This window comes from Amblyomma maculatum, chromosome 6, assembly GCF_055883805.1.
Source record: "Amblyomma maculatum isolate TAMU_Amacu chromosome 6, ASM5588380v1, whole genome shotgun sequence".
Taxonomy (NCBI): Eukaryota; Metazoa; Arthropoda; class Arachnida; order Ixodida; family Ixodidae; genus Amblyomma; species Amblyomma maculatum.
Genome location: NC_139349.1, coordinates 124,237,101 through 124,259,903, shown reverse-complemented (window position 1 = coordinate 124,259,903; position 22,803 = coordinate 124,237,101). Strand labels below are relative to the sequence as shown.

The window sequence follows — 22,803 nt, the reverse complement described above, 5'->3', positions numbered from 1 at the left end:
TCACTATATCTGCACGGAGTGCAACTTTCGCCTTTGAATATGGCACCCGTAACAACTGGACCCACCCTTCCAGTACTTGGCGCCCTCTCGTGTTGCTACAGCGAAAAGTGTTTGTAAGCAACAAGTAAATATGGACGTCGCAGAATTTTATGGCAGGAAGAATCAGCAGCTTTTATGTTTGCATGCCTCTTTCTAAACTATTGCCTAATAAACTACTTATTGAAATGATTGTTTCAATAAGGCCTACTCATCATGCATGGTGCAAAAATATTTTTTTTGCTTTCAAACATTTATTTGGGGCCTGACGGGGATATGTACATGGACGTGATTTCAATATCGTAACTGATCAGCGTTCTTTGGGTTGGCTTGTTGGCCTGCACGATCCATACGGCCGACTCGCTCATTGGGCATTGCGCCTCCAGGAATATGGCTTTACTGACTCATATAAAAGTGGACGCTGCCTCACTGAAGCGGACTCTTTGCCATGCTCCCCTCCACCGGATACAGCGAGGACCGGTGACGACCTCGGTATCTGTTTGCCTGCCCTCTCCATGCAGCTACTTAGTATTGGGACAATTGAGAAAAGCAGTGGAGCGGCCCTGGTCTTCAACAATTCTTGGATCATGCAAGCACGCCTGCACCTGAGAATTCGTTCGTCATTCATGAAGGCTAACTTTTTAAAAACTATTCATTTGAGGGTGCCCGCCTGCTTTCGGTCATCCCTGCAAACCTCCGTGGCGTGATGGAATCAAAAAAGAATGCTAACTTTACCCTAATTCAGAAGAAAGGTGAGGATAAGGGCTTGAAAGATTACATACTAATTAGCTTACTACCCGTTACTTACAAAATATTAAGGCAGGAACGCATTTAACGCCGATTTGTACAGCTCCTATCTTCTGTCACAATACACCACGCCATGCACTACGATATTTCATCCGGCCATCTGGGCTTTGCCCCTACGTACTACCGAAATAGCGCAGAAATATGTTGCGAGCGGCGTCCAGTGCCAACAGTTGAAGCATCGCAATCTCCACCGGTTGGAATACTGCAGCTGATCAGCCCGCCATACATGCCATTTGAGAAAATCGGTATCGACTTGTTTGGTCCGCTCCACAAGTCAGCAACCGGCCCACGCTGAATTCTTACATGCGTCGACTACTGCACACGATGCGTAGAAACAGCAGCTCTCATTTCTGCTAAGGCAGGGGACGTTTCCTCCACATATATACTCGCAATCTCTTCCCACACACGATACTAGGATTCAGAAGCCACTTATCCACACAAGATATCATGCTCCAAATTTCCGACGAAATTCTACATCCGCAGCATCGAAACCGCACGAGAGCCTTACTGGCTCTGGACCTTACCAAAGCATTTGATAATATACAACATGACTCAATCCTTGACGCCCTCTCCAACCAAGGGTAAGAGAACCCACCCGCTCATAAATCGCAGCCTTTCTCCGCGATAGCACAGTGGAGCTCAAAATCGGTTCTATAGAATGCCCCACCTTCTCTCAGGGAATCGCGGAGCCCCCCAGGGAAGTCCTCTCCCCGCTACTATTTAACATCACCCTCATCCCGATGGCCCAAAAACTAACACAAATCCCAAACCTCTCCCATACCCTCTATGCGGATGATATTACCCTGTGGACAACCACGGGAAATGTAGGAAACATGGAGGACACTTTTCAAGCAGGAGCAGATGTAGTGGCAACGCACGCAGCATTCCATTGGCCTAGCATGCTCCGCCACTAAATCCGAACTTCTGTTGCTCCAACCAAACTGTCGCCTTACCAAGAAAAAACATGCATCCATACACATCACCATAGATGGGCTCCAAGTGCCCGAGGTCAGAAAACGTCGAGTTCTGGGAATGTTGCTGCAAAGCAATGGACTCAACACAGAAACTATCCTGAAACCGACTACCACCACCCATCAAACTATCAGACTCATCAAACGAATAGCGAACAGGCACAGAGGCATGCGAAAGCACGATCTCCGGCGCCTTGTACAGGCATTCGTCATCAGCCAAATGGTCAATTCACTCCCGTATGTCTACCTTACAAAATAGAAACGGAGAAAGTGGACGCACTCATTCGTCAGGCATGCACCTTCGCCTCCCGGAACATACTCCTACCACACGCCTCTTAAACATGGGAGTACACAACGCAATCCAAGAACTAGTGGAAGCTCATCTACTGCCCAGATCAATAGACGGTCCTCCACAGAGACGGGCAGGTTAATTCTCGCAGCGCTAAAACTCCAACCAATTGGTCCACCCATTTAAAACAGCCACCTAGTCCCCTAACACATCCGGGAAAACCTTACCGTATAACCCCTTCCTAAAAATTTGCACCCTGCTCACCACAAAGCACGACGAGAAGCTTGAACCAAGGCGTTACACAAAGCACACGCAATTGACACCGAAGCGGCCTACGTAGACGCGGCAGAATACAGTCACCCCATGGCATATGTCATCATTGTGATTTCTTATAGCTTCAATCACATAGGTTCTGCCTCTGTCAAATCAAAGACGTCGAAAAAAGCCGAAGAGGCAGACATAGCGCTAGCCATCTCCTCTTCCACTGCCACACTCATTTTCAGCAATTCTAAAACAGCCATTCAAAATTTCGCAGTAGGGAAAATACACCCAGTCGCCCATTAAATGTTAACCTCTGGGTCCACAGCTCCCTGATCCATTCACATTGTCTGGGCGACCCATTCACATTATCTCTAGCGCACGTCAAGAGAGCGGGAAGCACGCGGGACAGACTTCTCACCTAACATGACATAACACTTCACAACACTTCACTACCCCCACCTCATACCTCACTCTCAAAACCCCATCAAATAATCTGGCGACAGCTACAAGCCAAAGCCTTTCCCTCCCCAGCTTGGTCGGCCTTGGCACACCCGGGCCGGTACGACCCCGCATGCTCTCTATATGGCGCGCCTAGAGCCACCTTCAACCACATAATATTTCTATGCGAAGATTTCAAGCCACCGCCTCAATGGGGCCTCACGGACCAAGAGGGTTGGGAGATCGCGGTCTCCAGCTCGGACCAGCAGCGCAAAAGGTGCTGGTTGATTGGGCTGAAGCGGTCGCTGCCAGGCACGGCCTGACAGACACCAGGCGGGATCAGGACCACCTCAATCCTTATAATGTACCCTGGTTCCCGCAATAAATGTTTTACCACCACCACCACCTCCTTTTTGCTGTGCTCAGTCATTCTTCGCCACGGCGGCTCTCGAGTTATCATTAGGGACCGTGGTCGTTAATTCACTTCAGATGTCATCGGAGAGTTACCGCTCCTATTTCACTGTAATTTGCAGCCCTCTACACCCAATTATCCGAAGACGAATGGTTCGACACAGCGCATAAAGCTTGCCTTGACGAACATGTTGACGATGTACGTTGACACTTACCATAGGAACTGGGACACAGTGCTGTCTTTTGTCACTTATGCGTACAATACTGCGTAGCTGTCACGAAATCGGCGCACATATTTATTAGGCCTCGCGTCGCCGCATGATAACTTCCACAAGATTCGAAAAAAACCTCCTTCCCCGCGCTAGAGAGCGCGTAGCTTTGTACGCGTCGCAGTCGCCCTCTTTCTCACCACCCGGCGATGAAGGTGACTCACCAGTCCAGACTCACCAGTCCAGACTCACCAGTCTGGACTCACCAGCCAGAACCATCCAGAAATTTCTACGGGTCCTAGCCAATGACGACGCGCAGCTCGACGGGAGGAGAAGGGAGCGCTTTAACCAGCGAAGCCAAGTGTGTGAGCGCGCTAGCTTTAGTGCGCCTTAACAGACGGACACGGTGCGCCCTATTTATTGAGGCCGCGTCGCTTGTGTAGTGAGTCAGTCAGTGGTTGCGGCGTGTTGGCCAGTGCGACAACTGGACTCTCTGGGATCACCCGCTGCTGGCAAGCCCACGGACCTGCGAGGGAGCGGCGCTCGTCTTGCATGGCGGCCACATCGTGACTCTCGAGGCGTCGGACTGCAACAGTGCCCGGTGAACAAGTTGGTGTTTGTTTATGTGACCCTCTCGTGTTTGATCTGGGCTGTAAAGCCTCTGTGCTGTCGAATCTCTCTGTAGCTGCATTCTATGCGCTTGTATTCTGTGAACCTCTTCTCTATGCAATTTTAGTGCTTGTGTGTTCCACTGTATCGTCTCTTGCTGTGCATAAAGTTTGTTTTGTTGGTTACTTCTAACTCCGACCCTTACTCTGGCTTGAACTGGCGACAGCTGGGCACCAAAAGGCCACCCCCTTCTGTCACTACAAGGTAGTTGAATTCCGGCTGAGCTTGCCACGCAGGTCGAGGGCATCTACTTCGCGACAGGAACAGCTACCCCCACTGACTTGAAGTGTGTCTGGGAGTGCGCGCACCGTAAGGGCGCATCGTTAATAATCCCTTCTAATTATCAACGGGTGACAGTAGCACGAGACAACCGGGTATTCACTGTCCTTTTTTGTCTACGTCCGATCGCCACGCATATTTCTCGACACAATTCTGCCATTTTATATCCATCCTGATATATACGTTTTGGAGAATATGCCGCGCAGTGGAAGCGCGCCTTGCTCGCCTGAGGGCACTAGCATACAAGGTGGCACCAAGGCACGCTACGATGATGACCGCATCACAGTCACGTATTCTCCTCCTGGCTATACGTTTGGCTCTGGAACCCTCTGCGTAGGTGAGGCCACTACAGTGAAACTTCACTTGAACGAAGTTCAAGGGACTTTAGGAAAACGTTTGGTTAAAATGAAAGTTCATTGAACGGAAATAAATGTGTGGAAGATTGTTTCCATTAGCTCCAAGAAACGTTTTATCTGAGCCCATTTTTTGTAACTGCGCTCACTTGCAAGTGAAGAATGCGTAACCTTTTGCAGCACTTTTGAAAGGACTTGAGTTGTCTTGACCTCAGTCACTGTGTGCAGGAGCAAAGGCTTTCATTTTCTCCAAGCAGATCACGGTTAACCAAAATGCACACGTTCGCAATTCTTGGAGCTAAAAGGCCTATTAGGGCTGAAGATCTGGCTTTGACTGTGTATGACTGTACAGCTAATTAAGCGTGCAAAGACAGCGTTGGATTCGGCTGGTCACAAGCTAGTTTACACAGCGAATTCACTTTAAAGCTAAATAACGGCCACTTTTCTTCACGCGATACTGAAGAATAGTTCTCAAAATAACAAAATGAAACAAACAGGGCGGGTTTGCTTTTTTAAGTTCTCAATATGACGTTGAAGACACAGGATGGCACAGTGGAAAATGTTCGTAGAACTGAAATGAGCAATCCCGTACAAAAACTGTGTTGAAATTCTGTGGAATTTTTGGTGAAGTTGCCTCAATAAGCACTGTTTAAATGCTGTGGATATTCTGTGGCATTTATGTTGATTAACATTGAGCATGTGTTGAAAATTGGACTATGTGTTTCAGTTGAAATTCCATTGTGGATTTTTGTGTTGAAAGTCTGTTGATTATACACCGAATATGAACTTAAAAGCAACATGTGGTTTATGTGTTGTATGGAAATTCTGTTGATTATACACCTAATATGAACTTAAAAGCAACATTTGGTTTATGTGTTCTGTTGAAATTCGGTTTTATTATACACTGAATATCAACTTAAAAGTCACATGTGATTAATGTGTTGGCTTTCAGTTGTGCATTCCATCCAGTACGCTGTGTACTTTCTGAAATACCTGTACAAGTGAAGCAAACCTTTTTAGACTGACCAGTTTATTTTATTTCCTGAATTAATGGGCTTTCCAGGCTCGCAGGGAGGCCAGGCTGATCTTTGTGGCCCACAGAAGCGGCCAGGTACTTGGTGCACTTGTAAGCTGCAAAAATTGTATAATGAAGATGTCTTAATTTTTCTTAGCAAAAGGCAATATGAAGGACACATTTCAGCTCATAAGCATTGCAGTGCACAGACAAGGTAGGTATGAGTGGCAGGGTTGAAGATATTAATATATCACCACACATGCATCGTGCCACATAAATGAGGCTGGCCGTCTATATTAGTTGGATACAACTCAAAACGGAGCAGCAAATAGCCATTAAAGAAGGCCCCCCGTCCAATGGTGTTGCCTGCAATTGTTGCGGCTAATCTTGCGGGCAGCTTATTTCGTGGTGCTACAGCGGAAGCTAGGCAGAAAAGGGAAGGAAGCACTTTTTTTACCGTGTCATGGAACATATTATATTGAGTAGGGGTGCGGTGGTGTAAGGCGGGAGTTGGAGAGACGGAATACAGTATTCACTATGATTTCACACTATGTGGTTAACCACCACGTCACGTCACATGAACAGGTCAGCCCTACTGAATGGAGAGCCTCCTTTGATGGGTATTTGCCACTTCTTGAGTTGTATCAACTATAGATAGCACTATGTACACGTTTTGAACTAGTAAAACTTCTCTCGGACACAGAAAATTGCTAAAACTCAGTGCCCCTCATACTGAATACCAGAAAAACCTTAACTGTCAAATAATCTGGCCCAAGTGGTCAAATGTAACTGCACTACCGACCCTGCCCACGAAAATGGCGGCATAATGACTAGGTTAAAATGTTTTACGAACAGACAGATGCATTGTCTCTAATAATCATTCAAATACTGTCTTGGATTACCAAAGGACAACACTTTTTTCTTCGCCTGCTAAATTATTCCCTATGCAGAATTCCAAGACGTGGCCACAGATTTGAATTGCAGTCCTGCTTCCTGCAAAAACAAAGTTATTGTGTTATGCAGTGAAAATGTGGCCGCACAAGAGATAAAGAACTGCTTCTCAGAACATCAAGTGTTTTCCATATGTGATAATGATGGAACCCACAACAGCCCGATGATATGCAGCTGTGAATAGATGAAGTGGTTTTTTTGGGGACTGCTGCCACCCAATCAGCTGTGAGCACAGCCTCTACCATAACAAAGCCAAGAATGTCGGTGCACAAAGCCCTTACTCTAAGCAAGGTGAAATCTATTTCATCATGCGGTTCAAACAACATCCATCACCAACTTTATTACTGCTACAACCCACATGCACGTCATCACATCCACGTTCTCCAACAGAATGAACCGAATTAAGTGCAATGTAAGTGCTATGGAGTGTGTTGTTGGCTAACTGTACCGCATCAAAGGTGCATAAGCAGATTATACAAAAAAGTTCAACAGTTAGTTGGCATCATTTTCCTCTTTATCAATATTTTTACATTTGTTTATGATTTATACGCATGCGGTAACTTACATATGACGGCTTCCAGGTGCACCAAGTCGAGCACCTCTTTCCCAATGCGATCCTTTTGGATGTTGTTCCACACCCCATATATAAATTTGGTCTTTGGTTCTTCTGCAGCAAACAAGGTGCAACAGGGGTCTGGTAGATCTTCCAGCGCTTGTATGGCCGCATGGGTGCACAAGGTGCTCCAAGAGTGCCTTGTCCAGCAGGGCCCCACCTCCAATGTCCACTTGCAAGAGCAGCAATTCAAAAATAAGCGGCATCAGTATAGAAAACAGTGACAATTATCTATCTGGCATGTATTACTACGGGCTAAATGACACAAAGCTCAACAAAGACCAAAAATTATGATTTCACTCGTTTACACAAAGTGCAACACAATCCATGTAACCCATCTGAATGAGCAAAATTTCAAATATCTTGAAGCTTGGACGAACTCTGGTCCTCTCCCTCTCAAGCTTGATACTTCCAAGAATGCTGCAAGAGTATCATTATATGGCTAACAAAATCCCTGCACTGCCAAGATTTAGAGAAAGGCGGTGCAAATAACAATGCAAGATTAAATCAGTATTCATTCCCCACTAAGCTGGTATCACATAAAATGTACAGAATATACTGCAATAAGCAAGATTACGCCTCGCTGAAAGACTAAAGGCAACTTGGGAGGCCATCGATGAAGATTAACAATGAGCGATATAAAACAATGTGTATCAGCAATCTCAACTTAATGTATGCATGTATATCAAGGGAAATGACTGGAAAATATGCAATGCATTGAACATGTGGTCTTTGATGACAAAATCTCAACTAAAGAAAAATATGGACTGTATGTGGCAAAATATATTGAATTCACAGACCTGGCTTCTCAGTGTTAAAGTAATTCCAAAGGAAGAAAATTGGTATATTAAGCTGAATGGCCTAAAGCCATATGATGGCTATGAGGGGCAGCATAGGTGAGCATCTGGAACAGTTAAGATCCCGTTCAGTTCTTCCAAATTCACTGAAAGTGAACAGTTCATAAACATTTCGTATTTTAACCCCACTCAAACACAATCTTGTAGCTAAGAGTGGATTCGTCAAGCAGAGATTATTGCCATTCATTCTCTAGCAATCTGCAATGCTTTCTTTATTATTTTTTTATCTACGATTCATGAACGACAGTCTATTGCAGGCAATTAGATATAGCAAGAAAAAGGATGTAACGAGCTCAATTAAGGTAGTATAATATGCACCCATTTGCCAATTTATGAAAGGTATTAGCTAACAATTTTTCTAGCAACCTGACAACAACTGACTGACAGTTGGGATGTAGAGGTAATCGGGAAAGTGCGATGCAGTGAACACAGGATGGTGAGGTCCCGAATTAGCCTAAATCTGAAGACGGAACGCAACAAATTAGTAAGAAAGAAACCCATCAACGAATTAGCGGTGAGGGGGAGGGCAGAAGAGTTCAGGATCTCGCTACAGAATAGATATTCAGCTCTAAACGAGAATGGCGACATTACCCTAGAAGCAATTAACAATAATTTCAGAGATATCATTACTGAATGTGCGGTAGAAGTAGGCGGTAGGATAGTTAAAGAGGATACCGGTAAGCTGTCTAAAGAGACGAAAGATTAGATTAAGAAGCGCCAGAGTATGAAAGCTTCCAATCCAACAGACCAGATTGAATTGGCCGAAATATCAAAGCTAATCAATAAGCGCAAGGTGGCCGATATAAGGAAGTATAACATGGACAAAATTGAGCATGCTGTAAAGAACGGGGGAAGCCTTAAAGCGGTAAAGAAATTGGGCATAGGCAAAAACCACATGTATGCGATAAGGGAAAAGGAGGGCAACGTCATCACGAATATGGACAAGATAGTCAAAGTAGCCGAGGAGCTCTATACAGATCTCTACAGTTGCCAAAGTAGTCAGGACCGTAAGGAGATTGACGGTAGGGAAAAACAGTCAGACGTTCCACCAGTTACGAAGGACGAGGTCAAGAAAGCGTTACAAAGCATGAAAAAAGGGAAATCAGCTGGAGAGGATCAGATAACTACAGATTTGCTGAAGGACGGAGCGAATATTGTGTTAGAAAAGCTGGCCACCCTGTATACGCAGTGCCTGGTGTCATCGACGGTACCGGAACCATGAAAGAATGCAAACATTATCCTCGTTCATAAGAAAGGGGACTCTAAAAAACTTGAAAATTACAGACTAATCAGCTTACTGTCTGTTACGTATAAGGTATTTACTAAGGTAATCGCTAATAAAATCAGGACAAGCTTAGAAGGCAATCAAGCAAAGGATCAAGCAGGTTTTCGGAAACGGTACTCTACTATCGATCATATCCATACCATCAATCGGGTGATACAAAAATGCTCGGAATATAACCAGCCCTTATACATAGCATTCATTGATTACGAAAAAGCATTTGACTCAGTTGAAACCTCGGTGGTGATGCAGGCATTGCGAAATCAGGGGGTAGACGAGCCGTACGTGAAAGTGCTGGAACATATATATAGTGGCTGCACAGCAACCGTAGTTCTGCACAAAGTAACAAGATTTCCATAAAGAAAGGTGTTCGGCAAGGAGACACGATCTCCCCAGTACTATTCACAGCTTGCTTAGAGGAAGCATTCAGAGACTTGGAATGGAGCAGTTAGGGATAAGGGTAGATAGAGAATACCTCAGTAATCTGCGATTTGCTGATGACATTGCCTTGCTAAGCAACTCGGGGGATGAACTGCAAATAATGATTGGTGACCTAGACAGGAAAGTAGAAAGGTAGGCTTGAAAATCAATATGCAGAAGACTAAGGTAATGTTCAACAGCCTAGGAAAGGAACAGCAGTTTACATTAGGTAGCGAAGTACTGGAAGTAGAAGGCGAATATGTCTTCTTAGGACAGGTAGTAACTGCAGATCCGGACCATGAAAAGGAAATAACAAGAAGATTAAAATTGGGATGGAGCGCATTTGGCAAGCACTCACAAATTATGATTAGCAGCTTACCGGAATCGCTAAAGGGGAAAGTATATAACAGTTGCATCTTACCTGTACTCACCTATGGGGCTGAAACGTGGAGGCTAACCAAAAGAGTTCTACTTAAGTTGAGGACAACCCAGAGTGCTATCGAACGAAAAATGGCAGGGGTAACATTAAGACAGAAAGAGTGCAGAGTGGGTCAGAGAAATAACTCAGGTTATCCCAGGTAGCACAGAATGTGGGGCCCCAGTAGGTCAGATGTAGGCAAGTGGGGCTGGGGCAACCATCATAAAACCTGCATCGGTCCCCGATAGGGCAAACGTGGGCAAGCCCCATTTGGGCTTGCCCCTGTTCCTCTTGCATGGGTCCCATAGCGGCGTTTCTTGGGCTAATGCAGAGCACATTCCTGCATCTAGACCACAAGGGTCCCTTGCCGGATATTTGAGGGCAATCCAACCTAAATGTGGGATTTTTATGGGAAAACCCTCATATATCCGAAATGAGACCGCCCCCATTAAATCTTTGTGGGACCAACATCGGCCGTAGTGGGGCAAGAAAACGGACATACCCACATGCTGCCCAAATCGGCCCCTTGTAGGTTACTTGAGGGCAGGTGAAATGTGAATGAAGGCCCGTGCAACAGCAAGTGGGCTCTAGGTTCAAAAACAACATCCAGCCCAGTTGGGGCTGCCCACATAAAACTGCTTTATATCCCACATGGGCCGTAATGGGGCTGGATGGCTGGAGGGCCCGCATGATACCAAAATTGGTCCCTTGTGGGGAATTTGAAGGCACGTACAACAGCAAGTGGGCTTTCGGTTCAAACCCAACACCATCGGCCGAATGGGGCTAGAAGGCGTGCGTGCAATTGCGTAATCATTGTTTCCAACCTTTATTTGCATTAAATGTTGCCCTAAATTACTATTATAGATGATTTGTATAACAGTTGTTGCCATGTTTAGTCGATTAGAAATTTACATGGCTTTAGTTCTCGCGCTCATACAAATTGCGCTACAAACTGATTGCTAACTGTTGCCTCTTATGCGGTTGCTTTTGACAGCCCGCAACTCTCAGCACAATATTACTCTTCAAAACACACATCTCCATCGCCTGAACAAGAGGGACATGAAGTCATTTCGGCTAGATGAATGTTTTGAATCATTGTAAAATTTAATATTGCGGCTGTTTAGAAAGTGCAGACATGTATAAAATAATGACTTAATTATGTGCATAAATATTGATTGGGAAAGCTTGGACTAGGGCTTTCCATCAATTTCCTGCGTCGGACCCCTGTGAGAATAATGTAGGCAAGCCCAAGTGCGGCTAGCGCTATAGAACCCGCATTGGTCCTATGTCATTATCTTAGGGGCTAACTGAAATTAAAAAAATGTTCCTCCAAAGCGGCTGCCCAAATCGGTCCAAAGTAGGACCATCGCGGGGAGTTGGGGGGATTTGCCCTTTTAAGAGTGCCGGAAAAATGTTGGCAGCCCCTCAAGGGCTGCCTGCATCGGCCCCTAGTGGGCCCATTGGGGCTTTGTCGACAGTCCCCTTCGGGCCTACGTCGGCCCCTCTTGCAGCACCCACATTGAGCCCACCGGGGCTGTCCTGCATTGCCTACATCGGGCCCACCAGGGCCCACCCTTCATAGCCCACTTTGTGCTACTTAGGTATACCGACATACTACTGGAAATTAAGAAGAAGAAATGGGCATGGGCAGGACATGTAGTGCGAAGAGAGGATAACCGATGGTTGCTTAGGGTAACAAACTGGATTCCAATGGAAGGAAAGCGTAGCAGGGGGCGGCAGAAAGTTTGGTGGGCGGATGAGGTTAAGAAGTCAGCAGGGGTCAAGTGGATGCAGCTAGCACAGAACAAGGTTATGTGGAGAAATATGGGAGAGGCCTTCGCCCTGCAGTGGGTATAGTCAGGCTGATAATGATGATGATGATGATTAGGAGCTGAGTTCTAGAGATGCTGTTTTGATCCGCTTTGTGTGATACCAGACATGTCCTGTGTTTTTCTGGCATACAGACTCCTTGTTCGATTATTGCTAGACTATCGAATTGAAAAGGGGAGTTTCTATGTCTCCTCGCCTGTTCCCAAGGTCTGACTGCAGGAACATTGCTTACCAATGCTGTTTGATTGGCGGCTGGCTGATTGAGCCGGAGAGATGTGCCGTGTTTTATTGGCCAAAGGTCTGTGAGAGGGCTGGATTGATTCTTTAAAGGTTTCTTTTGGAGTAAAAAAGACAATACTGGCCCTGGGGAAGAGGCTGATCAAGTCTATCATTGCTATGAACTCCTTGCTTTTGACCTTTTTCTGTTAAGACATTTGACGTACGTACATAAGTCTGCAGAAGTGCAATCTAATTTCATTATTTTCGTTCTCTTATCTTCAAAACGTCATTCTTTCAAACCGAAGGCTGAGTCATGCCACCAAATGGAGCGTAGGTTTAAAACAGTCTGAGACAAGCATAACAATGCACAAAATATTGCGATAGTCTCGTGAGTGTGCACCATGAACATGAACATTTGTGAATAATTTGTTTTCATACTCATTTATTTCATTTATCGCTGCTTTCAAAGACCATTGCATTTTGTATAATGCACTGTTACTGCTGCTGGTCCGTGCATAGTTTTGGCATAAACGTAAAAGCTGGAAACTAGGTTCTAGTGCAGTTGTACTAAGCAGTCCTAAGCTTTAAAACTTTAGTAAGTTGTTAAGGCGTTGGGATAAATAAAACATTTTACAAATTAGTGCTGCTCAAAATAACGCAAATATGTCCTCACCCCCTAGTGGCACTGACTGCAGGCTTGGTGTTGACGGCAGCGGCTCCGCATTCTGCAGACTTGTGGCTGTGCCATGGAAACAGGCAAACAAATGGAAGAAATAATTATTTCTGCAGCCATGAGATCTTGGGCTGTTTTCCGGCACATACACAACCGTGTGTATAGCTGATGCATAATACTTTAATGATACATGCACGAGCTTACTTTAGCACTCTGACTACACCTTGTACACTGCAGTAATAGAATCAAGACTGAACATTGCAGTGCTTTGTAAATAGCTGTAACATGCTCAACAAAAACATTGAAGAAAGTGATATAAGAAGCGTTGTCGCTTACTATTTCGTGAGTTGTCATGATTGTTTCATCATTATGCGACACTCTGGGCACCATGTAATTCAGGCACTTGCAGGCTCATTTTCATCTGTAAGGGAATAACCATAGAACACACAAACCATTGGTACTTAACTTGCCAAATATAGGATCTAATTGGGCAGCTGAAAGTTGCGCCAGGACACTAGAAAAGTACCACGACGCAGACACTGTCGCCTTCATTGAATGCAATGGTCCTTAACAAGCATCCTTTTTTAATTTTCAGGTGTTTATAACACAATGAGCAAACCAGTTAAGCCCCTGCCAATTGTAAATGCACATAGGACGTCCAGGGCCGGAATGTTTTGTTCAACAGCATAAATATTGGCGCACTTCAATTCACGTGCTGACACCGGGACGCAAGCTCATAAACTTGGAGCCAAAAAATATAGAAAAGACCTCTTGCAATCTTTGGCTGTGGCATTGCATTCAGCATGTGCTGCTAGCTAATGGTGCCAGGCAATTGTCTAAGAAGACTAAGCAAATCATCTGGGAAACAATTTTTATTTATTGCTCCTGGGGGCTGTGCACATTTACATGCACATGTAAACAAAGTAGCTACATGACATATATTATATTATGCAACTCAAAGCCATGCTTACAAAAAAGGCTGAAATATCACGTATCTAATTCGCACAACGCAAGTGACTTTTTACTTTGCGCTATTCCCCAGCAATAGACTAGGCGGTGTTCAGACGGGCGGGCCGTAAGGGTCGTGGGAAAGCATCATCCACCGCTCCTACTCGGACCGCACGCTATCGGCAGGCGCCGAGTCACTGCCATTCCGAGCTACTCGAAAGTGCCGTTTTCGTCACATATGGTAACTAATTGTTCCGTTCGGACAATCCGCCCTCCGGTCCGCTCGTCTGGACAGAGAAGGTAGTAGGTAGTGACTTACCCGTATCATTTTTTTTTTGCTGACGCTGGATGGCTTGCAAAGGCCTTTCCGAATGCCTTCATTGCGCAGCGGAACGAGCGCTCGTTCGCCGTCGGCGGATCTCTACAAATCGTTGCAACTTCTTTGGACAGCGCCTTCGTCCTGTGTTGTACAGCGCAGAGGATGGTGGCCATCTCGAGCCACTTGCCAGTCCTCCGCGACAATGAAGCGCTTGCGCATGATGTTTTCTCGGCGCGGGCAAGGGTATTGCAGCATTTGATGACGCCATTCCCTTTTTTTTCTTTCGGGATGCTTTGGAAAACTATGTGAAAATGGGTGAACTATGCGGCCCGTTGCGCACAGCAGCACTTTACAAGGACCTTACTCTACGAGCACTCGTAGCACCATCCGTCGGCGCTTGGCGTAGCTTGGCTCCATGGCTGCTGAGATCTCGTGAGATCTCGCGAGATTACGGCAAGCTGGACGTCATTTGCATACGTCTCAGGAGTACGTCTCCAGCACCTGTACGTATCGGAAGTTTGCGTGCATGCGCAGTAGGCGTCGTATACGTCTACGTCTGTACGTCTCCGGCAAGCTAAATCTCTCTATTGAAAAAGGCCGCGGTTACCGATCATAACGCCACCTCGACGACGCACCAACGCACCCGCAACTACGACGAATTGCCAGTGGAACAGACGACGCAACAACGCACCCTCAACGACGACGAATAGCCGGTGGAAGAAATGACGTGACAACGCAGTTGAAGCAGACCGCGTACAACGATGCAGAACACTCAGACTCAGAAGCCTGACATTCGCGAGCAGCTTTCGTTGGACATACCAGTAATACTGGATGGTCGCCATGTTCAAGCTTTGTTGGATACTGGCGCTGATTATTTTTTTTTTGAGCAGCTAGTTTAACCAGTTCTCAAGAAGGTTTTGACTCTCTTGGCTAGCACACACGTTCGCACTGCGGGTGGCCATCTGATTACTCCTCTAAGCATGTGCACGGCCAAAGTTCAAATTCAAAAGTCAACATTTGTGGTAAGCTGCCCTGTTCTGAAAAGTGGCTCCCGTGACCTGATTCTGGGCTTAGATGCTCTTCGTGAACATGGCGCAATTATTGACCTTCGGGATTTTAAGTTCTCGTTTTTTTACTAAGAAACCCAGGTAGCACAAAGTGGGCTATGAAGGGCGGGCTCCGGTGGGCCCGATGTAGGCAATGCAGGACAGCCCCAGTGGGCTCAATGTGGGTGCTGCAAGAGGGGCCGACGTAGGCCCGAAGCGGGCTGTCGACAAAGTCCCAATGGGCCCTACTAGGGGCCGATGCGGGCAGGCCTTGCGGAGCTGCCCACACTTTTCCGGCATTGTTAAAAGTGCACCTCCCGCCAACTCCCCGCGATGGTCCTACTTTGGACCGATTTGGGCAGCCGCTTTGGAGAAACATTTTTTTTTATTTCAGTTAGCCCCTCAGAAAATGACATAGGACCAATGCGGGTTCTATAGCGTTAGCCGCACTTGGGCTTGCCCACATTATTCTCATTAGGGTCCGACGCAGGAAATTGATGGAAAGCCCTAGCCCAAGTTTTTCCCAATCAATATGTATGCACATAATTAAGTAATTATTTTATACATGTCTGCACTTTCTGAACAGCCACAATATTAAATTTTACAATAATTCATAACATTCATCTAGCCGAAATGAATTCATGTACATCTTGTTCAGGCTATAGAGATGTGTGTTCTGAACAACAATATTATTGTTGCCGTCGCCCGCGCTGATGCTGCCCGCCACATTGCTCGAGAGCGTCTTGGAGCGTCTCAGCGCTCTCAAAAACGTCGTTACGACCTTCATCACCGAGACGTCCACTACCCTCCTGTTCCCTCGTACTTCTTTGGCACCCGGCTCGCCGTGTAAGTATGTGTGAGAAACTTTTGCCTCGTTACGTGGGCCCCTACTCCGTCTTGCGGCAAGTCACAGATGTGACCTGTGAGATCATCCCTTTACAGCCCAACTATCCTTCCACAACCCCTCATCCAGAACTCGTGCATGTCGCCCGTCTAAAACCATATCATTCGAGTTCTCCTGTGTAGGACGCACCGGGACGGTGCTTCTTCGGCGCGGGGAAAACTGTTACGGAGCACAGTATATCGAGACGACGACGACGTGCTGATGTGAAGTAGTGAAGAAGACGACGCTCAGGCCTAGCTAACTTCGTTCTGTGGTGTGCGGTGTGTGGTGTGCGTCTAACAGTGAACTATCGTTTACCACTGTGCTCTTTCCTTAACAATATATATATATATATATATATATATATATATATATATATATATATATATATATATATATATATATATATATATATATATATATATATATATATATATATATATATATATATATATATATATATATATACTTTGTGTTTAATTATCTTCCCCTAAACAGATTACATTACTAATTTCTGTGATTATCCAAGTAAATATTAAAAAAATACATAAAGTACCATCCCCAATGCTTTCCTTGGCCTCGCCGACAGTTGGCTTCTTTCCTTCATGTATTACAACGAGCACCGTCATTTCCCTTTTATTGATCTGCTTGTAGCTTACGGGGGTCTCGGTTCTGGCAGTCTTGAAGCCATAGGTAGCGTAAGAGGGTTCTAGCACAGCTTTCGCCCTCGCTCTTAATCACGTTCTACGTGACGCTGGCGGTAACAAAGGACGTTCCACGTCCACCGCTATGGTTGAGGGTGGCGCTGGTGAACACTCTCAAGGTTCGTATACAGACAACATAAGTACCCAAGCAAGTAGCAGGTGGGACAGCGGCCGATGTAGCTCAGTTGGAAGAGCACCTGACGCGATATTCGGAGGTCGTGGGTTCGGTTCCCACCATCGGCACGTTGTTTTTTCTTCTACTTTGTGTTTAATTATCTTCCCCTAAACAGATTAACTTACTAATTTCTGTGATTATCCAAGTAAATATTAAAAAAAATACATATAGTACCATCCCCAAAGCTTTCCTCGGCCTCGCCGACTGTTGGCTTCTTTCCTTTATATATATGTATATATATATATATATATATATATATATATATATATATATATATATATATATATATAGTTATGACAGGTAGTAACCGCTGATCCGACCATGGAAGGAAAATAAGCAGGATCAGAATTAAATGACGCCCAGAGTATGACTATCAGCTTACCGGCATCGTTAAAAGAAATTTCTAACAGTTACATCTTTGGTGTACTCCCCTATGTGGTTGCCAAAGTGCTCTACCTATGCTGAGGACAACGAAGAGAGCTATGAAACGAAAATGTTAGATGTAAAGTTAAGAGGTAGGAAGCGAGAAGAGTGGTTGAGAGAAATATTGCGAGTTAATGACATTGTAGTGTAACTTAAGAAGAAGAAATGGACATTGGCAGGGCATGTAGTGCTAAGAGATGATAACCCATGGCCGCAAAGGGAAATGATTTGGATTTCAGAGAATGAAGAGTGGCAGGAGGAACCATAAAGTTAGATGGGCGGCTTAGGTTAAGAAGGTCCCTGGGGTCAAGTGGACGCCGTTAGCACTTTATATGATACTTTACGTTTATACTGCGTATTAGGCTTGAATACGATGTCTTCCGCCCTCTCATTATTGCTTCAGGCCAATTTATGTTACCCGCTTTGTGCTCATTCATAAAGAACCCTACTCGTAGTTCTCGTCTTTCTCGGTAACCTCATCAAACTAAGTCATTTGATATTCAATTTCATTCCACTAAGTCCTCGAATGGAGATGTACTGACTTGTTTGTTGGCATATAATTAATCTAAAAACTTCGCTCAACTTCGATTCAGGTATTCTCGCTGCACCGAGAGGAGTAAAAAGTGGCTAACCCACCGGCGCTGGAAGGCAATTCTATTAGAAAATAATTCACTAACTTTATTTCACAATATTTGAATATTATAATCAAAGAAATGAAATCGTCATGAAAGCTGCGGAAAGGATAACTCAATACCAAAGTGAACTGGGATATTCTAGCTTCCCTCTTCGCTAACTTCCGTTTTTTCGATTTCGTTTATTCTTTTTATGGCATGTTCAGGATAATTAAAATTGCAGCCCATTGCGGTGAAACGTTGCCGTATAGTAGCACCACATAGTTCTTCGAATGTTTTTATGCACTCGTAACTCGGTTCGTGATTTTCATCTTCATTCAATTTCATCCACAGCAAGCAGTCGAGCCGACGTTGTTTCGATTCTTTGCTGGAGTCTCGTGCTTGTGGCTGAGCGGGATCTGTAATGGAGCCGGTCGACGTTAGGAAGGAATTTAGAATTAATAATGACAAAATACTGACTGCTAGAGACACAAAGACAAACACAATTTTCGCTACGGTGTACTTTTTTTTTCGTTTACACGTCTACGTTACAACGACTACTAAGATGAGAATTTACATGACTTGTAAACACCGCATTTCGAATTTGTTGCGCAGTGATAAAGAACTGCAAATGTAGAGTACTTTTGTACTTGTGAGCAATTTAAGCTGTTCGCATTGATAAACTTCGGATTCTTCATTGAGTCGATAAAGTTCGCTGAAACTATTTTCCGCAACATTTAGGATCAATGAAATGGCAACATACACTGCAGTAGATATATTCGAAGAAGCAATGGGTATGAAATACGACATCATAGGTCTTACTGAGCCTAGTCTCCGAATAATGCACATGCTTACAAAAATAATGAGCGCAGCCTAATTAGAGAAAGGTGCCTCAACGACCGCTCCGCTAGTGACATGCAAACCCTCGTAGTTCTCGACACTTCTGCAGGTTTGGCCACACCCCTGCGACCGCTATTAAAGTTAGAAACGTAGAAACATGGACAGCAGTAGTTATTAGACAGAAATGTTTGGAATAATAGGGAGGCATACATTGACAGGACACGAGATCAAGTATTTTTAATACAAATCTGATTCAAAATGCGTAAATAACCAGACAATAAAACAATTTTCTTATATTTCTCAATGATTACCTGTCGCTATCTTGAATTCATTTTATTTAGTGTATGCGAAACATTGAAAATAATGCAATTGGCTAGACACTTGGCCGACAAAAGTGAAGGTCATTATTTATTAGTCATCCGTAATTTATTAGCCTGTCGCATCAAACAACATTGAGGGATTATTTCAACCTAGCGTGCAGGTTTCTAGAAATCACTGCGCACCACGGTGAGTGAACGTAAATCCTTCTCTCGTTAGTCCGGTTTCGCTGAGCAGTATTACATATCTTCTGCTTTCTTAATGAAGACCATAAATAAACGAAACTTGAAATACTTGGCATAGTGTTCAAACACCTCCCGCGTGCCAAAAGAAAGCACGTCTGGTTGTGAATTGGTGCGTATGCTACTGAAAATATATATATTGCACTCGTAACCTCACCAGGGCATGCACATATATGGATTTATTCTCAAAGAAAGCAAGTCACTCTATGACCTAACTATGGCTTCAAATGTTTCTGACATTAGATGAGGCTCGAAATGCTACTAGCATGCGTCTAGAAATGCTTCTAGGAACAGAGTGTCCTTGCGGCAATAGCAATTTTCCTCACATCAAAATGCTCTTCGTTCTTCGGTGCCGAAATCAGCGACTTTTCTTTGCTCCACTTACAGACTGTCGTGCATCGCGGGGCAAAGCCATTTCGTCTTACCTTCAAGTACCGAATGACCAGTGGCAGCACCATACATACCCGCAATCAATATGCAGCCTTGTTGTAGTAAAACAACAAGAAAAATGCCGAAATTTAAGTCTATAACGAACAAAACGTATGTTCAGCGGCGCGTTTACTGCAAACAGATCACAACGACGGAAAGGGCGGGTGAGCCCGCTTTCCTTTATTTATTCATATGATTATTCATATCACCTCGCAAGCGCCAAGGACGAAGTATTGCGTGAGGGGGATTGCGTATACAGGGGTAATGACAGGATCATTATTAACACGTTTAACAGAACTAATTGTATGTTAGTACTGGTCAGTGAAAAGTAGGATCATTATACAATGTTTCAAGACATGTTAGTAACTTGAGAAAACGGCCTTTATTTCTGTCCTAAAATGAGTTGCATCCCGAATATTCACGATGTGTTACGGAAGATCATTCCAGACGATGATAGCTTGCGGCAGGGCAGATGAATTAAATGCAATGGTTTTGCCAGAAATGCGCTGGAAGCTTAGATGAATATATAAACGACGTGAGGCGCGGTATGCTTGTACAAGAGGCGGCATTGAAGGGTAGGAACTGTAGACTATTTTGTGAAATAGGCAGATTAGGGCGATTAATCTTCGTGATTGCAATGTTGAGAGGGAGATCGATGATTTGATGTTTGTTATGCTCTATTGACGATTGTAGTTTTTGGAAATGAAACGCGCAGCACGATTCTCAACCGATTCAAGAGTATTAAATAAATAAACCTAATTAGGTGGCCAGATGCGAGATGCATGTTCAGGTTTTGGAGGAAAAAACGTTTAGTAGGTGAGCTTACGGGTATGGCAGGTGTTCCATGAAGATTGCTTTTCAGATAGCCTAATGTGCCTGATGCTTTAGCTGTTAATTTCTGTACATGAGCGGACCAACAGAGGTTACTCGAGAAATGAACGCAGAGGTATTTGTATGACCACGCGCCGGACACTGAAGTATTATTGAGTAAGTAACTGAAAGATTAGTTAGATTTGTTCCGGCTGAATGTCATTGATTAGAATTTTTTCAGTGTTAAGTGACAATTGTGACGATGTGGACCAAGCATTATGCGATCCATGTCTCTGAAGGTCTAGGGGATCGGCAGCTGAGATAATTTTGCGGTAAATGATGAAGTAATCTGCGAACAAGCGAAAAGTTTAATTATAATGCTAGATGGAAGGTCGTTTATGTCAATGAGGAAGAGCAATGGGCCCATCACGCTACCTTTGCGACGTCCTTCGTAACGTAGAGATTCGTGACCGTTAACAACTGTAAACTGTTTGCGAGATGACAAGAAATGTTTTATTCTTGAGGTTGTTAATGTGTCTAGATTAGGCAGGCGAGTTGAGCTATTAAACGTGAATGCGACACGCGATCAAATACTTTCGAGAAGTGCAAGAAAATGCAGTCTGCTTGAAAGTTCTTGTTTGTATTATGTAGCAGTTTGTTAGTAAATTTCAATAGTTGAGTCTCACATGAAAAGCCTTTCCTGAACGCATGCTATTTAGTAAAAATGAAGTTTTTGCGATCGAGATGCTGCGCAATGAGTGATACGATGATATGTTCGAGAAATTAGCAGGGGACAAATGTCAGTGATATTGGCTAGTAATTATGTGCGTTTGCATTGGCACCGTATTTGAAGATCAGGATAATTTTAACAATTTTCCTGTCCTCTGGAATTTCTCCGGATAGCAGTGACTGACGAAATATATCAAACAAAATAGTGCTTGAAGGTATAGTCATGTTTTTTAGAACTTTCGTATTAATATTATCTACAACACCGAAAGTTTTATATCATGAGACTGTTAATGAGTGCTGCAATACCGGTGACACTTATTTATATGGAGAAGACTATTCATTTCCATTATTATTCTACAAGAAGGCTATTCCAATATACCACTATTGGATGATGTAAATTATCTTCCAATGTTGGAATACTGGAGTGTTCTTCCCGTGTGTAAACTGAAGTAAAATAATTATTGAGTATAGGAGGGCATTCATCTTGGATGACAAATGTCATTGGACTGTGCAATCATAACAGGAGTGTTACTAGGAGATATAGTTTTTCAATATTTTTAGATTTGTGCGTCGTAAGGGATTGGAGGACGTAGGAGTAATATTTGAGCTTGGATTTTGGAATGGCACTGCAGTATTTCTGTCTGGTTTTGTGAATTTTCGTCATAAGGCCGGTGTGCTAAGGCGTTTAGCAACGTTGAAAAGTCGTTTTGACTCGTTCTTTAGAGCACGCATCATCCGGTTAAACTACGCTTTAGAAGAGTTCATGCGAAATGAGCGTAATGTTATATGAGACTGTACTAATCATAGTAAGCGATGTTTAGACAGCAGCCAGTTTTCATAGATCGAACGCTGAGCAAATGTTGATAGGTGTGTAACAGAAACTTCGCAAGCCAAGACTAATTGCATTGTAGTCAGCTCTGTTGTTTATAAGTTTATATGTTAATGCGCTTATAATGAGGGCATCGAAGTCGTGAAAGTGAGCAGCACATGATCGCTAAATCTATCATAGCAGAAAATAGCGCAAATTTTGTCTAGAACTGACCTGAATACGAGTCGATCATACTGTTCCCTCGGAAAGGCTGATTGCTAGTCGGACTAATGAGAAATCGAGAGTTAATTCAAGGAAGTTAGTGCCATCGCGGGATCGCGAACTTATGCTATGCCAATCAGTTTCGGGGCAGTTGAACACACCAAGTAGGCAAATCCCTGCTTCCGAAAATTTAGCCTTTATTCCATCAGGATTATTATGTAAATCGGAAACGAATAATTGGGGATTATCTGGGGGCCTTTAACAATCTACAATAAAGTTTTTAGAAGACAACGAT

General features: G+C 44.2%; 1 protein-coding gene across 1 annotated transcript in view; it reads right to left on the bottom strand.

Moving 5' to 3' along the window:
• The window catches only part of LOC146186701 (uncharacterized), an 88,597-nt gene that overhangs the window by 10,447 nt on the left and 55,347 nt on the right, over positions 1-22,803 (bottom strand). The window contains exons 4-5 of the mRNA XM_084608091.1: positions 18,389-18,529; positions 7,255-7,356 (exon numbers count right to left, since the gene is read on the bottom strand). Of these exons, the coding sequence (XP_084464217.1) occupies positions 7,255-7,356; positions 18,389-18,529 (243 nt within the window). The remainder of the gene's footprint in view (positions 1-7,254; positions 7,357-18,388; positions 18,530-22,803) is intronic.